At 47.1% G+C, this 15,256-nt stretch overlaps 1 protein-coding gene across 2 annotated transcripts in view; it reads right to left on the bottom strand.

Annotated features, from left to right (window-relative positions):
* Positions 1-2,216: 2,216 nt before the first annotated feature.
* bcor (BCL6 corepressor) overlaps positions 2,217-15,256 on the bottom strand; it is a 30,692-nt gene continuing 17,652 nt past the window's right edge. For both annotated transcript variants that reach the window (XM_072396664.1, XM_072396665.1), the window contains 7 exons: positions 13,727-14,040; positions 12,398-12,673; positions 6,372-6,538; positions 5,828-5,973; positions 3,808-3,885; positions 3,520-3,673; positions 2,217-3,431 (listed from right to left, as the gene is read on the bottom strand). In XM_072396664.1, coding sequence (XP_072252765.1) covers positions 3,101-3,431; positions 3,520-3,673; positions 3,808-3,885; positions 5,828-5,973; positions 6,372-6,538; positions 12,398-12,673; positions 13,727-14,040 — 1,466 coding nt within the window. In that variant the 3' untranslated portion in view covers positions 2,217-3,100. The remainder of the gene's footprint in view (positions 3,432-3,519; positions 3,674-3,807; positions 3,886-5,827; positions 5,974-6,371; positions 6,539-12,397; positions 12,674-13,726; positions 14,041-15,256) is intronic.

Genomic DNA, 15,256 nt, shown 5'->3' with positions numbered 1-15,256 from the left:
GTTGGCTGAACTCTCAAGTGCTTTGTTTGAGCGACTTCAGTACATTCCTCACAGCCTCACAGATTGTTGCTTTTGTCTGCAGCAGCTTTCAATCCAGATATTCAGTAACTGATTGGAGGCATTCATAGGAGAGAGAAAGAAAAGACTCCTCAAGTTGTGTGGCAAATAATTGTTGGATAAATCCACTCTGGGTTATCAAGGTAGTTCTGTGAGCAGCACCAAACATCACTGAATGCATCCAGTCCCAGCTCACATTATAATTTGCTTAAAGCCTTAAATACCAGCCAGTTCCCCCAGACTTTGAAGCAAGCGGCACACTCTGTGAGAACTGTCTGTTGAGAAAGTCACAGGAATCTCTGAAAGAAGGAGAAAATGTCAAAAAATGTGTCTGTCTCTAAGCCGCAAACCTTTGCTTCTTACTGAGATGTAATCATTTCAACATGAGCCGCAATAGCATTTGTAGCAAATGTGTCGGGATTATATGAGCAGGTTTGTGCGATAGTATTTGTGGCAGCAGGACAGGAGCGTGTGGCAATTGTGTTGTACAATAAAACGCAGAACACTGTGATTTCCCAAACATTTGGAAGCTTTTTTTAAAATATAAATATATTGTTATCAATTAAGAACATATGCTAATTTTGAATTTAAACTATATCAGCAACATGGTTCTGATAGCAAAGACAGGGACATGTTTGTCATTATGTTACATCACTGCTTCTTTTAACAACACTCAAATGCTTTGAAATTGATGTCAATTTTAATGTTTTAATCATCTTTTTATTCCCCTTTTTCTTTGCATGGTAGAGTCTTAATTTGCATCTGCAAATAATGAATACTGAGTCAACATTACAATCACCTCCTGACATCACTGGTTCCAGGTAACATCGGTTTTTCTTCCACCACCTCACAGCCCCTAGATTTCCTCCATCTAATTCTTTATCTATGAATTTTTCTATGCATTGCAGGCAAAGTGCAAAACAAACGTGCATTAGATAAAGAAGTTGAAAAGGAAAAAAACGTGAAACGCCTTGTGTTAATGCTGTCAGCGATTAAATGAAAATAAATGCAAATGTGAGGAATCGCAGCGCTTTTCTGTTTTCACAGGAACATTTTTTATTTGGGGTTGAAAACTGTGTTTTCTGATGATGGCTTTAAGAGGTGTTCACCAGTCCAGTGGTAACTGCCACCACAGAATCAGCTCTGCTCTTAAAGCAGGGCTGCCTGAGGGCCAGAAGATCAAAGCCATTCAAAGTTGGTTCTCAGTGCTTGCAGAGATTTCTATCCGATTCTCCAGGTCTCTGAATCATGTTTTAGATTGCAGATGATGAAGTATTATGTTGATGAACACAATTTTTAATGACTTGGCTCTTCTGAGATTCCATCTTCTTCATACCCAACAATTTTAACAACCCATTGTCAATTAACCTTAAAGGTTCTGTTCCACCAAATCATTTTATTCAGCATAAAACAGCCTTTCAAGTCTTTTGATACCCCTGTTCCAACTTTGGAAGCATGTGGCTGTTATCAAATTCTGAAAACAGGTTTTGGCGTTTGACGTGTACTAATCACTTATCGGGTTTAAATGTTTTGTACATTCCTGAATTTCATATCGATTTACATTTATTACACCCTCCCAAACTCTTATAGAGACGGGGATCCCAAAAAGCGGTTTACGGACGAAACAAGTCACTGATGCTTTTCTTGGTTCATAGCAAGAGGAAAATATAAAACGTGGCAGTGAGATTAGATGATTAACATCCTTATTTTAGCCAAGAACTTCATCAAATAGTGCGTTTACTCAAACTTTGACACACATTCCAAGGTTTTATTGTTAATCTGGCATTGATGTAAGCAAATAATTATAAATATTAATCATTTTGGTTTGACAGGTTTAAATAGTGTTTTTCTGCCAGTGTATTACCCATCAACAGCCATTTGAACTTCAGCAACATTAGATGTAGTTTGCAGTTTTGTACACAAGATGGCGCTGCGGACCACTAACTTTTCAGTGGCGAAGTTGGAGTTGGCGGCTTCTTCTCTCGGGGCTGCAGCAGTAAATTGCTCGACACCTACGATACCAATTCTTTCCAAGAGATGGCAATGCAGGACCGCGTTCAAATACGCGATAATTAGTCAATTAAACCGGTTTGGCACACTCTCGAAACTCGAAATCTCAGACTTGAAATCACTTAGCGACACAATAAGCAGCAGAAGACTTTATTCATCTTGCAGTTTGTATATTTATTTTAAAGCAACTTCTTTTGTAAAATATAAATACAAATTATGAGATAGTTTAATTACAAAGTTAAAACAAAAATTAACACACCAAAAAATTACTTTACTGCAGAAGCCTCCTCGTTATATACAAGCTCTGTGCCGCAGGGTGAATATCAACATCATCTTAAAACTTTATTATATAAACAACATTGCCGTTTTGCATGTTAAATTACAGACTGAACAGGAAGCAAAACTTGAAAATAAAAAAATAAAACAATAAAAAGAAATATAACAAAATAGCCCCTGAGGCTCAAGCGAGCGAGGAGAGAGAGAGAAAAGGAAAAAAAAAGGAACATCATGTGCTTCCTATAAACACAAATACCACATTCAATAGCACAGCCTCAGTACTATTCTGTACAGCTACACACATGCACAATGTGCTGCGGGCTCACACACTCCATCTAATCGCTGACAACACGACTGCACTCTGTTGCCATACAAAATCTTTGTGGAGTCGTAAGCAACATCTCAAAAAAGGAAAAAAACAAACAAAAACAAAACAAAAAAAACTCTCTTGATATTATATAGACCGTATATATATATTTTTTTTATTTATACATATATTAATTTATAAAAATAAGACCATCATTAAGTCTCTTGAGTCATAAATGTGTTGATCCTCAGTTAACGGAGGGAAATGTTTCAGCAGCCCGGTCAGCCAGTAGGGTCAGTCCATCTGTACAGTTCACCAGTGCCGGTCCAGAGAAGGGCCGAAGCGCAGGAACTAAGGGTCAGGCTAAGGCATGTCATCGTAACCTCTGGTTGGTTCTAAAGCAAACTCTAGTCGGTAAAGAACAAGGTCAGAGTTCGGCAGGTCAAAGGGTCAGGATGAGCCTAACTTGCCAACTGCCTTGATTTTGTCTTTAAGTTTGTCGCCTGGGTGGTCCCAGCGGTCGTCCAGACACTCCAGTGTTGAGCCCAGCAGAGCGGCCAGCTCCGCGCTGTCTTCCACCAAGTCCAGCAGCTCCTTGCTGTCTGGGTGGAAGCCTTCCAGCTCCTCGGGGCAAGAGAAGAGCTGCGACAGAGATGCTTGCCGGTAGAACTCCGCCTCCGCCACCGTCACCACCTCCATGTGGGGGAAGGCTTGTCGGAACCCGCGAGCCGACATCCGCAGCCGCCGCAGCACGTCGGACAGCAGCAGCCAGTTCCTCGGTCTGAAAGGAGGACAAGTGCTGAGAAATGAGACCGGCTGAAGCGAAAAGAATTTAGAAAAACGTGTCTGCTCCTGAGATCAAAGCTCACCCCTGGGACAGGGACACCTGGATGTTGTAGCAGGGCAGCAGGGGTCGGTCAGAGAACTCAAACTCAAACAACTCCCTTTTATCATCCTCTTCCTCGTCGTCTGGGCCTGGGGGGTCTGCCAGGATGTCATAAATGCCGCCTTCTTCGCTAGACTCTGACACAGAAAGAGTCAACACCATCATAAATCTGCCTTGATTAAAGGAGGGGATGTACTGACTCGGATGATATTTAAAAATAAAGATCTTGTAAGCATTACAGGACACACACAGAGTGCTGATCAGTACTCACCGCACACAGCGCTGCCATAGAATTCCCAATAAAGCCCTGGGTCGTCATCTGAGCGGCCCTGAAGGTCAGCAAAATAATCTGTGGAGAGAGGAGAGAGGCGAAGCCTGTTATTCAAGAGCCAGAGCCCCGGGGACAGGCAACGAGGCAAATACAATTGCCCTTGGAGGCTACAGCAGAAAAATGGATAAAGAGCACAGTAAAAAAAAAAAAAAAGAAGAAGAAGAGGAGGGGGAGGAGGGGGAGTGTCAGAGGAGAGAAAAGAGAAACAAACAGAGCAAATGTGTCTGGGGGAGGAAAAAGGGGGGGTGGTGGGGGGTGGTGGTCAGAGGCCAGCGGCTGTACAGCGGGGGAGGAGAGTGGCTGTCTCCGCTGGGTTTGAACTGGCTCAGTTTAGAGCCGGGCCACAGACGGCTGCCAGGAATCAAACAAGAACCACACACAGTCGCCGAGTGCGCGCACACACATACACACGCAGGGCGAGAGCGAGCTGGGAACAAACAAGCAGAGAGAGCTGCATCAGCACACACAGCCGGCGCGGAGTGTGAATTCGGCACGCGCGCACGCACACGCGCACATTTGCAGAGTGAGAGCTGGGCTTTGTGCCAGTGCTGAGGCGTGGGGCGTCTGGCGTGTGTTTGGAGGGATTAATGGCCTCCAGATGAGTGGGACCAGGTGGAGGGAGGGCAGCAATCGCTCGCGCTCGCTCATTTTCTCCGGTGCTCCATCTCTCTCCCGACATCGATCTATCCGTCCACGCTCCATTCAAAATTCAACACCATCTTTCCAGTTGTCTGCGTGCAAAACCTCCCTCTGCCACCTGTTCATTTTCACCCTCGTTCCGACGATCATTCCTCCCAGTACGAGCCTCTGCTTTCTCTCACGCGATAGTTAGGTGCTCAGGTAATATAAGGCAGCTGGCTACAGAGGAAGTGTGTGCCTGTGAGGGCTTTCATTTCCCTCTCCTTCTGTATACAGACTCATGTTGACTCAACTCAACTACAAACATCCAGACAAGCGCTCTCGCAGCACACATGCTCCAAACACAGACCATGTCAGACTCCAACGTGGCAGCCTTGTGAAACGACAAGAGCTCGCATATGAAAGCAGACTCTCCGGCAGAAGCGAAGCCCCTTTTTCCGCACGTACGTTGAGCAAACACAGTCGCCGTTGCTTAGTAACCAGATAGAGGAGCTCAGAAGCAGCAGCAGCCCGCACCCCGGCGGGCTGAGACTCCCTATCTAACAGGTGGCCGAGGGAGGGGAAGAGGAGTGTGGGAGGGCACCGGAGGGGAGATGGGATGACAGAGATGGACATGTCGAGCTGTTGCTCAGAGGCGGAGGATGAGGATTTACAGAGCGGGACTCATGCCAGGAATGCTGCACAGAGGTCAGAGCATTGAAAGAACAGCAAACAGTGAATGAGCCAAGATGGGGGCTTTTGGGAACTGGGTTGGTGACCAATCTTCTGAACAGTTTACCCTGCCCTAACCTTGAGGTCTACTCTCTGGTGTGCCTCGTTGGCCTGTCACCCCCTTTTCTAGCATTTGTCATTTTATGATCTGTATTCAAAGGGTGCTTTATTATTTTTATATGCCCTTTTTTTCCCCAATCCATTTCATCCATCCAGAAAATTGCTGCCAGTAGGTCAGTTGAAGGCATTAATAACCCTAATTATATTCTGGCTTGTAGATTCCAAACTGTGTATTTCATTTTGTGTGGGGATTTGTTGTTTTTTTTTGTTTTTTTTTACAATTTACAGAATTAAACTTGCCCATGAGCACATGGTGTGCAACTCTCTGTGGGCCTGCTGTTTGGAAGTCATTTTTCTTAACACTTAACACAATCAGGCCAAAAATCTACACGTGCATGGCGTGCAGTCCATTTTTTCCTAGAATATCTAGCATCCTAATGTATTACTACCTATAAACCTTGAAAAAAAGAACAAAAAAGCCACAGTTTTTCCACTGAAAAATCAAACACAGAGCTAACTGCAACTTTGGTATGTTGGAAATCAGATTTACCAGAGAGGAACCGCTCCATGCCGTCGCTGTGGGTCATTTTCAGGAGGCCACGGCCAGAGTACGTGGCCAGAGTGGGGTCGGCTCCATAAGACAGCAGGACTCTCACCACATCCAGGTGGTCATTCTCCACAGCATCGTGGATCGGCCTGGAAACACAAAAGAGCACAGGTTAAAGGGGGATCAGATATAGAACCAAATCTTGTGCTTCTTTCAAATCTAGTTTGCTTCCCAAACTCGGTTTTCTATTCAGTGGCAAGTTTAAATCTGTGTACGCACGCTTTGGTGGCAACTGATGAGAATTAGCGCGTTGCATGAGGTCATTTAAATAGCATTATTTGCCACTTGGGGGAAACTTTAAAAACTACATGTTCACTAAATCCTAGAAATGCCGTTATGAGCAAGCTCACCCCCGGTCACAGCTTTGATGACTTTGGCTCGCCTTATTGGACGGAGAAAAATAAATAAATGGCATCATGTTTGCACTGTGCAAAGGAGGGAGTCTATGCAAGCTTGGGTTTATGTGTGCGTATGAACGCCTGTTTACCTGGTGCCATCCTGTGCGCTGCAGTTGATGTCAGCCCCATAATCCAGCAGGTGCTGGACTATGCTGAGCCAGCCACGGGCGCACGCCTCGTGAAGAGCACAGTAGCCAGCGTAGTCTCTGTGATTCACCTCACAGACTCTGTTCTCCAGACAGTACAGCACCACCTCCTAAAGCAGAAAAAGAACAGAGCAAACAGAGGGAGAGCAGGGTTAAGGACTGTTTTTTTTTGTGTGTTTTTTTAAATGTCTGATGACGAACCAAGTGCTGCAAGACCAAACACACGAGTCACATGGAGCAGACGCATATGCAAACAGTACTTCCCTTTACAGTTCCTGTGGGAGAAAAATTAGGGAAATGAGGAACTGAGTGTGTTCCTGTGCCGGACAAACATGCACAGGCCTTCGCAAATGCTCCATAATACTAGAGCTGGCGCCAAACACATTGAGGAGACCAAGAGTGACTCAACTGTATGTTGCCTGCCAGACTGCGCTCGTACGTGTGTGTGTGTGTGTGTGTGTGTGTGTGTGTGTGTGTGTCATGGCTGGGACTGGACGCCACCGTGGCAGCCAGTTACAATGGCTGGGCTCTGAACACAGCATAATGGAAGCGGAACAAAGAGATTTGATAGAGGCGCTCAAGAGCTGGAAGCATTTTCTCTGGTCTAAGGCGGTGACAGTTGCCTGTCCAGCACTAAGTAGTCAGACTTTTTTTTTTATTAGACTGGAGGAGCGTCTGCTGCTATTAAACAGAGAGGAAACAGAGAGAGAAAGCTGCCTGGCAGTGCATCTATACAGGGTTTGTCAAAGTTGGACAAGTGTGTTTCTACACTATGGCTGTTTGTGGATATACAGTTTAATGTGGGACTAAGGGAACCCTTTAAGAAACAAACAAAATCCCACATTTTTTAATCATTTATCATGTATTTATATACGTATATGAAAGTGAGAGTCATCCAGACACATTCATACCCCTGTCCTGCAAACAGTTCTGTACTCAGGAGAGGAGAGCTGCTCATCTGAACCGGGGAAACGACTCCCAACTTCCATTTCTATGCTAATTCTGGTCTCCCATCTAGTCCAAGTGTTTATCTCGTTCTCACTCCCTCGCTCTCAGTGAGGAGAGGATGGAGAGAGAGGAAATAAAAAAATAAAAAATAAATAAAAAATCAGGCAATGGAGAGAAAAAACAGTCTGACAGAGGGATGAGCAGAGGACGGAGAAACGGGAGAGAGACGAGAGGCAAACACCCCAACAGATGACAGATAAATGAATCTGTGGATGAAATCTGCTGGGGCCGTCCTTTGGGCCACAGCTGATAATAACAAGAGATGAAAGGGCGGGGTGTGTGGGTGGTAGTGTGAAACTGGGGGGGGTAGCAGCGATAGAAGTGATACTGAGAACGACTGGGGAGGACGGCGCGATAGCGAGGAAAAGAGGGAGAAGCGGAAATCGGGATCGAGACAAAATAGTGAGCAAGTGCGAGGAAATGAAAGTGCAAAAGAAGAAGAGAAATGAGTGTGGGGGGTTAGAATATGCTGGTTTTTCCGCTCGCTGCCAACACTCTGTTTGCCTGCTGGAGAGAGATTCAGGAGCGCCGTGCTGAAGCTCCCCTCTGGGGGATTCCACTCACTTTGTGCGTGTGTGTGTGTGTGTGTGTGTGTGTGTATTTGTGACTGAGAGCAAGTGTTAGAGACTGACGGGCAGGGAGTGTTGATATGCAGTTTGCCAAAGTGTGTGCGTGTGTCTCCACATGTGTATTTTTGTAGAGCTTATGTGTGCGTGTGGCTGTGGAGGAGGCACAGCGCTAAACCTCCGGAGCTGTGTTTAATATCGCTGGGAGAGAGCGAGGAGCTTAGCACGAGAGCCCCGGCTTTCCGCCAGAGACACACACACACACACACACACACTCCTCCGCAGTAAAATGAGACAACCCTCCCCCCTCCTCTCTTTTGCTCTTTCCCTCCGTCCTCTAATCTCCCTCTCTAGAATGCTTCCCTGCGCTCCTCTGCAATCAATGCATCACTCAGACATTTAACCCCTTGCAGCACAGCCTCCCGAGTCCCCGCATACAGAGGATGTGTGCATGTATATGAATGCATATCACACGTGTAGTCGATGCACGACTGGCTTTGCCTGCGTGATTAAATTCGCAGGAAAGTTGGTGCGTGCTCAGGCAAGTTAAACGCGTGGAAAACCGAGTGTATGCCTTTGTGGCGTGCAAGAGCCTTCCTTTTGCTGGAAGTAGAACGCAGCCTCTGATGATCAGAGTTAATCAAATAATCTACCACAGACACATTCAAATGCTATCAACCCCACTAAGAAAAATAAAAAATAAAAAAAATCATCCGTTTTCTGTGTATTCGTTCATCTGAAATGCCATCATTATCAATCAGCAATTTGCTCCGCATATTAACACTCATCAGCCACATACAAATCTAATCATCCAAGGGGTTTTATGGAAGTCGTTGACAGTTCTGGTGGGATGTTGGAGTACCAAAGGGGCACAGCAAAGACGACGGAGATCCCTTGAAAATACGAGCTGGTGAAAGCTTGGTCTTGTAGCCATTTGTGGAGCTAGTAAGCTTGCTGACTGCTATCCTGCTTGTTAGGTACCCCGTTAAGCTACCAGGTAATCCTAATATAGTTAAAGAAAGGAAGCAAATGCCAGAGTGCCAAAATCAGTTCTCTGATTGGCCACATGAGCCTCCAAAAGTGAGTCAAATCCCATAGACTGCCATGGCGAAAAAAAAACAGCTTTATGGCAGAAATTAATATATTTATAGCCTGGTACCAAAAAAAAAAAACACCAACAACAAAGCATTTCCATGTAGACTCGTAGTCTTAATGATGAACATGTTGCTGAATCATCTTTAAATATTCTGCGCTCTGAACAGGCTACACAAAGCGGTTTATAACCCTGGCTCATTTGCAGTTGCAGTGCGTGCATTTTCCACTATCCACCGAGTTCCTCGTTTTGGACTGCACTTTGAAAGCTGGTATTCGAGGAAGGATCTGCACAGAGCCCAGATAGGTGTGAACTTAGGCTAATTAGCTTAAGAGCCAACTTAGCATCAATTTGAAGGTAGTTGGGAGACTGTATTGGTACTGGTCCTTCTCACCGGGCTACAGACCATTCATTCCTCTGGAGGTGAGGTGTAGACTCAAGCCAAGGAAAGCATGAAGTATGAAATTGGACAGGCTGATGCTGCTCGTGTGATGAGCACTCTGTTTTATAGATTAGAGCCTGTCGTTCATGACTTTTGCCATCAGTCAGTTTATCTTTAAAGGTAGCGTGCATTAACTAATCAAATCTACTGGCAGTGATTCCCCTGAAAGTTTTGCTATCATAGATGCTGATCCAACGGGGCACTTAAATGAAATGCAGTTTCAGTCTTCTCTTGGATCCCACTATGATTTGAGAGGAAAAAAAAAAAAAAAAATCAGAAGTGTTTCGAGGGGGGAGAATAAATGACAGACTGCACCTTTATCTGAGCGTTCAATGGGCAGAGCTGAGGGGCCCCGAGCACCGGCATGAGAGGGATGAAGACATCCGCAGAATCTCTCCTCATTACCATTTCAAATGTTCGAAGAGCAAGGCAGACGAGGGAGAGCGGGAGAATAAAAGGGGAGTGAGGGAGGAAGAAAGACAGAGAGAGTGGGCTTTCATGTGCAGAGGCACGGATTGCAAACCTAAATGAACATGAAATATGCACAGTGCCGGCCGGGCATCGGGAACAGCACAGAACAGTGCGTGTGTGCTAGATTACACGCATGAGGTGCTTCTGCCTTCTGCGTGCGCAGGTCTAACAGGAAGGGATACCTGTGCGTGTGCAAAGAACCAGCCTTTCTCTGTGGTGGCTCCGAGTCGCACTTTGTGCGCGTCCGAGTGAAAGCACGAGGTGCTTGTGAATGCGTGCGCGCAGGTCTGTGTGGGTGTGCGGCGGCGGCGGCAGCGGCAGCGAGCGAGCGTGGCGTGTCGTCTCTCTGCAGCATATGGAGAAGAACACGTCGGGGATGCTTGTGCATGTGCTTACTGGGTCAGAGCGGGTGTTTTTCTGTGCATATTTCCTTGCACGCTCATAATCAGCATGTGAGCTGTGTGTGTGCCTCTGTCTCACAGGCCCTCGTATCTCTCTGCCTGTGTGTGATAAGCCCAGAGCTTGCGGCGCTAAAACACCAGCGTGAGACAAGCGCTCTGAGCAGCTACAGGCTTGTGTGCGCGTGTGTGTGTGTGTGTGTGTGGCAGTATACTTAAACTGGTGTGTCTCTCTGTGCACATCCTTGTGTATGCATGTGTGTGTGTGTGTGTGTGTGTGTGTGCACTTGGGAGCCCCAGGGGCCTGCCCCAGGCTTATCACACACAGGCAGTGAGAGACGAGCTTCCTGAGAGAGGGAGAGGGAAAGAAAGAAAGGGTGGGAGGGAGCGAGGGGTGGGTGAGGGGGGGTGGTTGGCGGTGTTGTTTGCGCAGCGGTCAGCGCCTTGTTTGTGTAGTCTCAGGTTTTCTCCTCCCTCCTCCCTCTTTGTCTCTCCACACGAGGAGCGCAGGAAGGGAAAAAATGTGAAGGGGGATGAAAAAAAAAGAAAAAGGAAAAAAAAAGAGGAGAGGAGAGGGAGGGAAAAAAACGTTCGAGAGAGACGCATAAATCAGAGAGACGAGCCAGCTACTCTCGAGCACGGCTGACTGAACCCTGCTGCTGCGCTGCACCTCGTGTGTGTGTGTGTGTGCGCATGTATGTGTGTGTGTGAAAGCCAGGGAGAAAAACAGCCGCCGCCACTGCTAACCACAGTCACCACGGCACATTAGAGGGCCATTAGAACGCGATTATACTCCCAGTGCTTACCTCTCATTCACACTCTTGCACTCTCCCATTCAGCCTCGCACACAATCCCTGACACACACTCCCCTCGTCATCATAAGCGTCCAACAAACACGCACAACAGTGAAGCAACTTAAGGATAAACAACAAACGCTACACCGAGGGGAAGGATCTGCTGTTCATGTGCACACACACACACACACACACACACACACACACACATTAGGACAGCATAAAGGGGGATACCGCGCAGTCCACGGCTCAAGAGGTATTAAAACTAGTAGGATCAATAAATCAGTTTGTAAAACCTGTCAACATCGAGGGAGAAACGTTTAGGCATGCGAACGGAAACGCACGGGAGAACAAGACAGCGGGCCACCCAACTTTAATTAAAAGCTTTCAGAGCAACGGGGGCTGAGCGATTCAGCAGAATACACACAAACGCTTCTTCTTTTGTGTGTGTGCAGAGAATGAGAGTATCTGGATTAGGAGCGAAAGATCGGCAGCTACGCACAAAGACGGAAAATAAACTCCCGATGCCGGAGAGAGGCGGCGAGCATCAGTCTCCGTGTAATGATCCCAGTGATCCCTCATGCAGCCTGCGCACGTACATGCGCGCCTGCGTGTGTGTGTGTGTCACACTTCGCCTCACGGAAAATTAATGAGATGTGAGAGCGTTGCGAAGCGAGAGGAGGGGAGGCAGAGAGTCTGTGGTGTGTGTGTTTGAGCGAGTGCACATGTGAGAAGGGTGAGGAGGAGGTGGTTTCTGGAGGGGGGGGGGTGCCAACGACAATCTGAGTCACAAAGAGAGGAAGAGAAAGAGAGCGCTGAGAGGAAAGGGGGGGAGGGAGAGAGTGGAAACCTGAGAGAGAACGAGTGTACGAGCAAAAAGATGGAGCGTGCGAAGATAAAATCATGAGTAAGGGTGAGATAGAGAGAAATGATGAAATAAAATTTAAAACAAAAGAAAAACACAAGGAGCTAGAAAGAGGGAGAACAGGAGAGATGCAAGAGAGGAATCTGAAGAATTCTTAAAAGAGCCACGCAACGTCTGCCAGAGTCACAGACAGGAACAAAGTCGGGGGAGAAAATGAGCTCAGTTTAAGAAACGAGAGTGAAGATCTGGAGGAGACGAAGTGGAACAGCGTAAAATGTGAGAAAGAAAGCGAGAGATAAGGAGAGGGGACGACTTCAAGTGAAGCCTATTACCTCGTAGCCCAGCCGTGCAGCTCTCTGCAGCAGAGTCTCTCCGGCGTTTTTGTTCACAATGAGACGCCGGGCCTCCGGCGGGATGGGACGCACAGCGGAGGGCTCGGCAGGGGGGGTCCTCTGCAGTCCCACCACCTCTGGCAGAGCTCTGCCGTTCGCTTGGGGCTGCAGGGTGGGTGGACAGAGCGCAGTGGGGGAGCAGGGCTTGACTGGAGAGCAGGGATAATGATTAGGAGAGGCGGCTCTCTTCCTCGGAGCGGTGCGCTGCTCAGTCAGCTGAGGAGAGAGTGAGATAGGGAGAGAAGTGTAAGAGCCGCTGCCACATAGACGGGACAGCAACACTCAAAGGCACATGCATGAGACTACGCATATTTGCACAAGCAGAAGTCATCCAAACTTGACTTAAGAATGACATTTCGCTTCGCTTAAAAACAACAAACTACGTCCTTTCGTCTCTAAATAAACCAACCATAATTCTAAGTTTCCAAGCTTTATTTTCACTCATTATCTCTCGTGACATCTAGATTACCTCTTCATCATGCTAATCGTGTAAAGATTATTTTCTTATTTCCGCAACATGTGACTGTATCCGAAGGACACATTATACATCTAAAAAAGGAAAAAAAATAAACAAATAAATACAAACTCAGCTTTCGCACCAAGCGTTTCCACCCGAAACACTGCAGGCTGGCACGCTACTTTTCTTTAACCGCTAAACCAAAAGAGCCCTCCAGAGCGCAACACACCAAAAAGGGAGTTGCCCGTGTGAGAGTGTGTGCCCTCTCAGTGGAATTCCATGTCGAAGCAGCTGTCAGGCTGAGGAGGAGCAGGGGAGGAGAGCAGCGCAGGCGGAAAAAGAATAGCCTCCCCCCCCCCTTTCCCCTCAATTTTTCCCTCGTGCTCATTTTTTTTTTTTTTTCCCCTCCGCTTTGAACTTCATGCGCTCCACCAGGGCTGCCACATTCCTCACGCTCACTCAGGACCGAGCGTGATGTATAATTGCTCCGGGGTTTTGTTGTCAGGGAGCGCTTGCCAACACGTAGACACTCACTCACACGCAAAATAGCACAGATGACACACGTTCGACAATTAAGGCCAGAGACAAACACACACGCACGCGGGGCCTCCGCAGGGAGTCGCTAAGGGCACGGGGAGGTCAAAGCTCCAGCAGCCCTCTAAACATTGTAAACATACTTCCTTCCTCCGTCCCTCCCTCCCTCCCTTTCCCAGCTGCATAATCAGAGGCGCCGACAGGCATACTGAAACAGCCTCTGTTGCTGCAAACATCCAGACGCCTGTATCGTGGCCAAACACCATATCAGCACTCACCTTGTCATCCTCAGCTGCTCCCAGATCAGCCGCAGAGAGCTGGCCCGGGCTATTAGGTGCGGCCTCTTTCCTCTTCTCCCGTTCTCGCTCCCTCTGGCTGGTGTGTTTGGTCTTGCACGGTCGCTTGCCCTTGGGTTTGTCCGTGTCACTATGGCGACGGGGCTTGAGAGGAGGGGTTCCTCCAATGCACGGCTCTGGGGCTGGGGAAGGAGGGCCCCTCCTGGGCTCTTTGAGGCCACGGTCACCTGAGAAGGGGTTCGGCGGATGCGCTCTGTCCTTCAGCTGGCTGGGGGGAAGGGTAGGAGCAGCCACTCCTGGAGCAGGAGGAGAGGAAAAGAGGGAGGAAGAGTGTGAGAGCTCAGTGGAAAGGGAGGACAGGAAGGTATTGCAAGGCCATCTCTCACCCTGTGTTGGTTTATTAATGAGCACACAGAGCTGTCTGGGAGCACAGCACGCCTGCTGGCCAAAGAAAAAAAAATTTAAAAAGGAAAAAAACGCCCTCACACGCACCACACAGGCTCAGATAAACACCCCCAGAGTGTCTTGCATGCACTTTTTCACTGCCGCAGGGACACCTCTGGGAGCAATATCTGCAAACGAATGTGGCACCGTTGGGTTTGATCTGCCGATAATCCATTTTCATTCAAAAAAAATAAAAATAAAAACCTGCCCTTGAAACCGCAATGTCAAGATACGGTTTAACAGCTTATTGGAAATACATTTGTGATTTTCAATGTACTCGGATAACATTCTGGTTTCAGTACAACTTGAAGAATAACCTTTTAAAAACCCATTAAACTATCTCCAAACTGAAAGCAAAAGAGAGGCAAAGTGAGATTGAGTGTCGCATTGTAATCCCAGAAGGAATGACACCGTAGAGTCTGACATTTTTAACCGCCAAATGAATGTGCTTTGTGCAATTAGTAAATTAGTGCCATTTTGAGAAAATAATAAAAAGATCACAGCCCTGACACGCAGTGGAACAACTGTACTTGTTGTGAAATACAGCCGTTACCACGGTGATGTTATCTATAAAGCTGAAAGACAGGGGGGAAAAAAAAGAAAAAGATTCAGCGCCCAATCAAGGCCTACAATTTCTGTAGCGACGACAAAGCCAGAACCTTCCCGTGTTTGTTCTCTTCCTTTAGCATCTCCCCTGCTCTTTTATTCTCTGCTCTTCATCAGAGCCACTCCTGGCCTCCGCTCGGGCATATGAAAAATGGAAAAACCCTCCTTTTAATAATACACCGCCCGCATCCTCCATCCACCCGTCCCTGAGATTGGTCTTGAGGGGGGGGAAAAAAAAAAGAAAAGAAAGGAAAAATGAAAAGAAAATCATTGATCACACATTAGTCACACTGAACCTGCCCACGCGTATCTCCACCGGCCACTTCCCTCATTTGCTCTTTCATCGTCCTCACAGAGCAGAGCATTTCAACACAAAAAAAAAAAGAAGAAAAGCCCAAACTCAGGGGAGGGTGTGGTGGCTTGAATTGGAGTTTTGTGGTCCCCGTGACCCTTTTCCAACTC

This window comes from Leuresthes tenuis, unplaced genomic scaffold (assembly GCF_036924035.1).
Source record: "Leuresthes tenuis unplaced genomic scaffold, fLeuTen1.0.hap1 SCAF_12, whole genome shotgun sequence".
Lineage (NCBI taxonomy): Eukaryota > Metazoa > Chordata > Actinopteri > Atheriniformes > Atherinopsidae > Leuresthes > Leuresthes tenuis.
The sequence above is the reverse complement of the archived record's forward strand: the minus strand, read 5'-3'. Positions and strand labels throughout refer to the sequence as shown.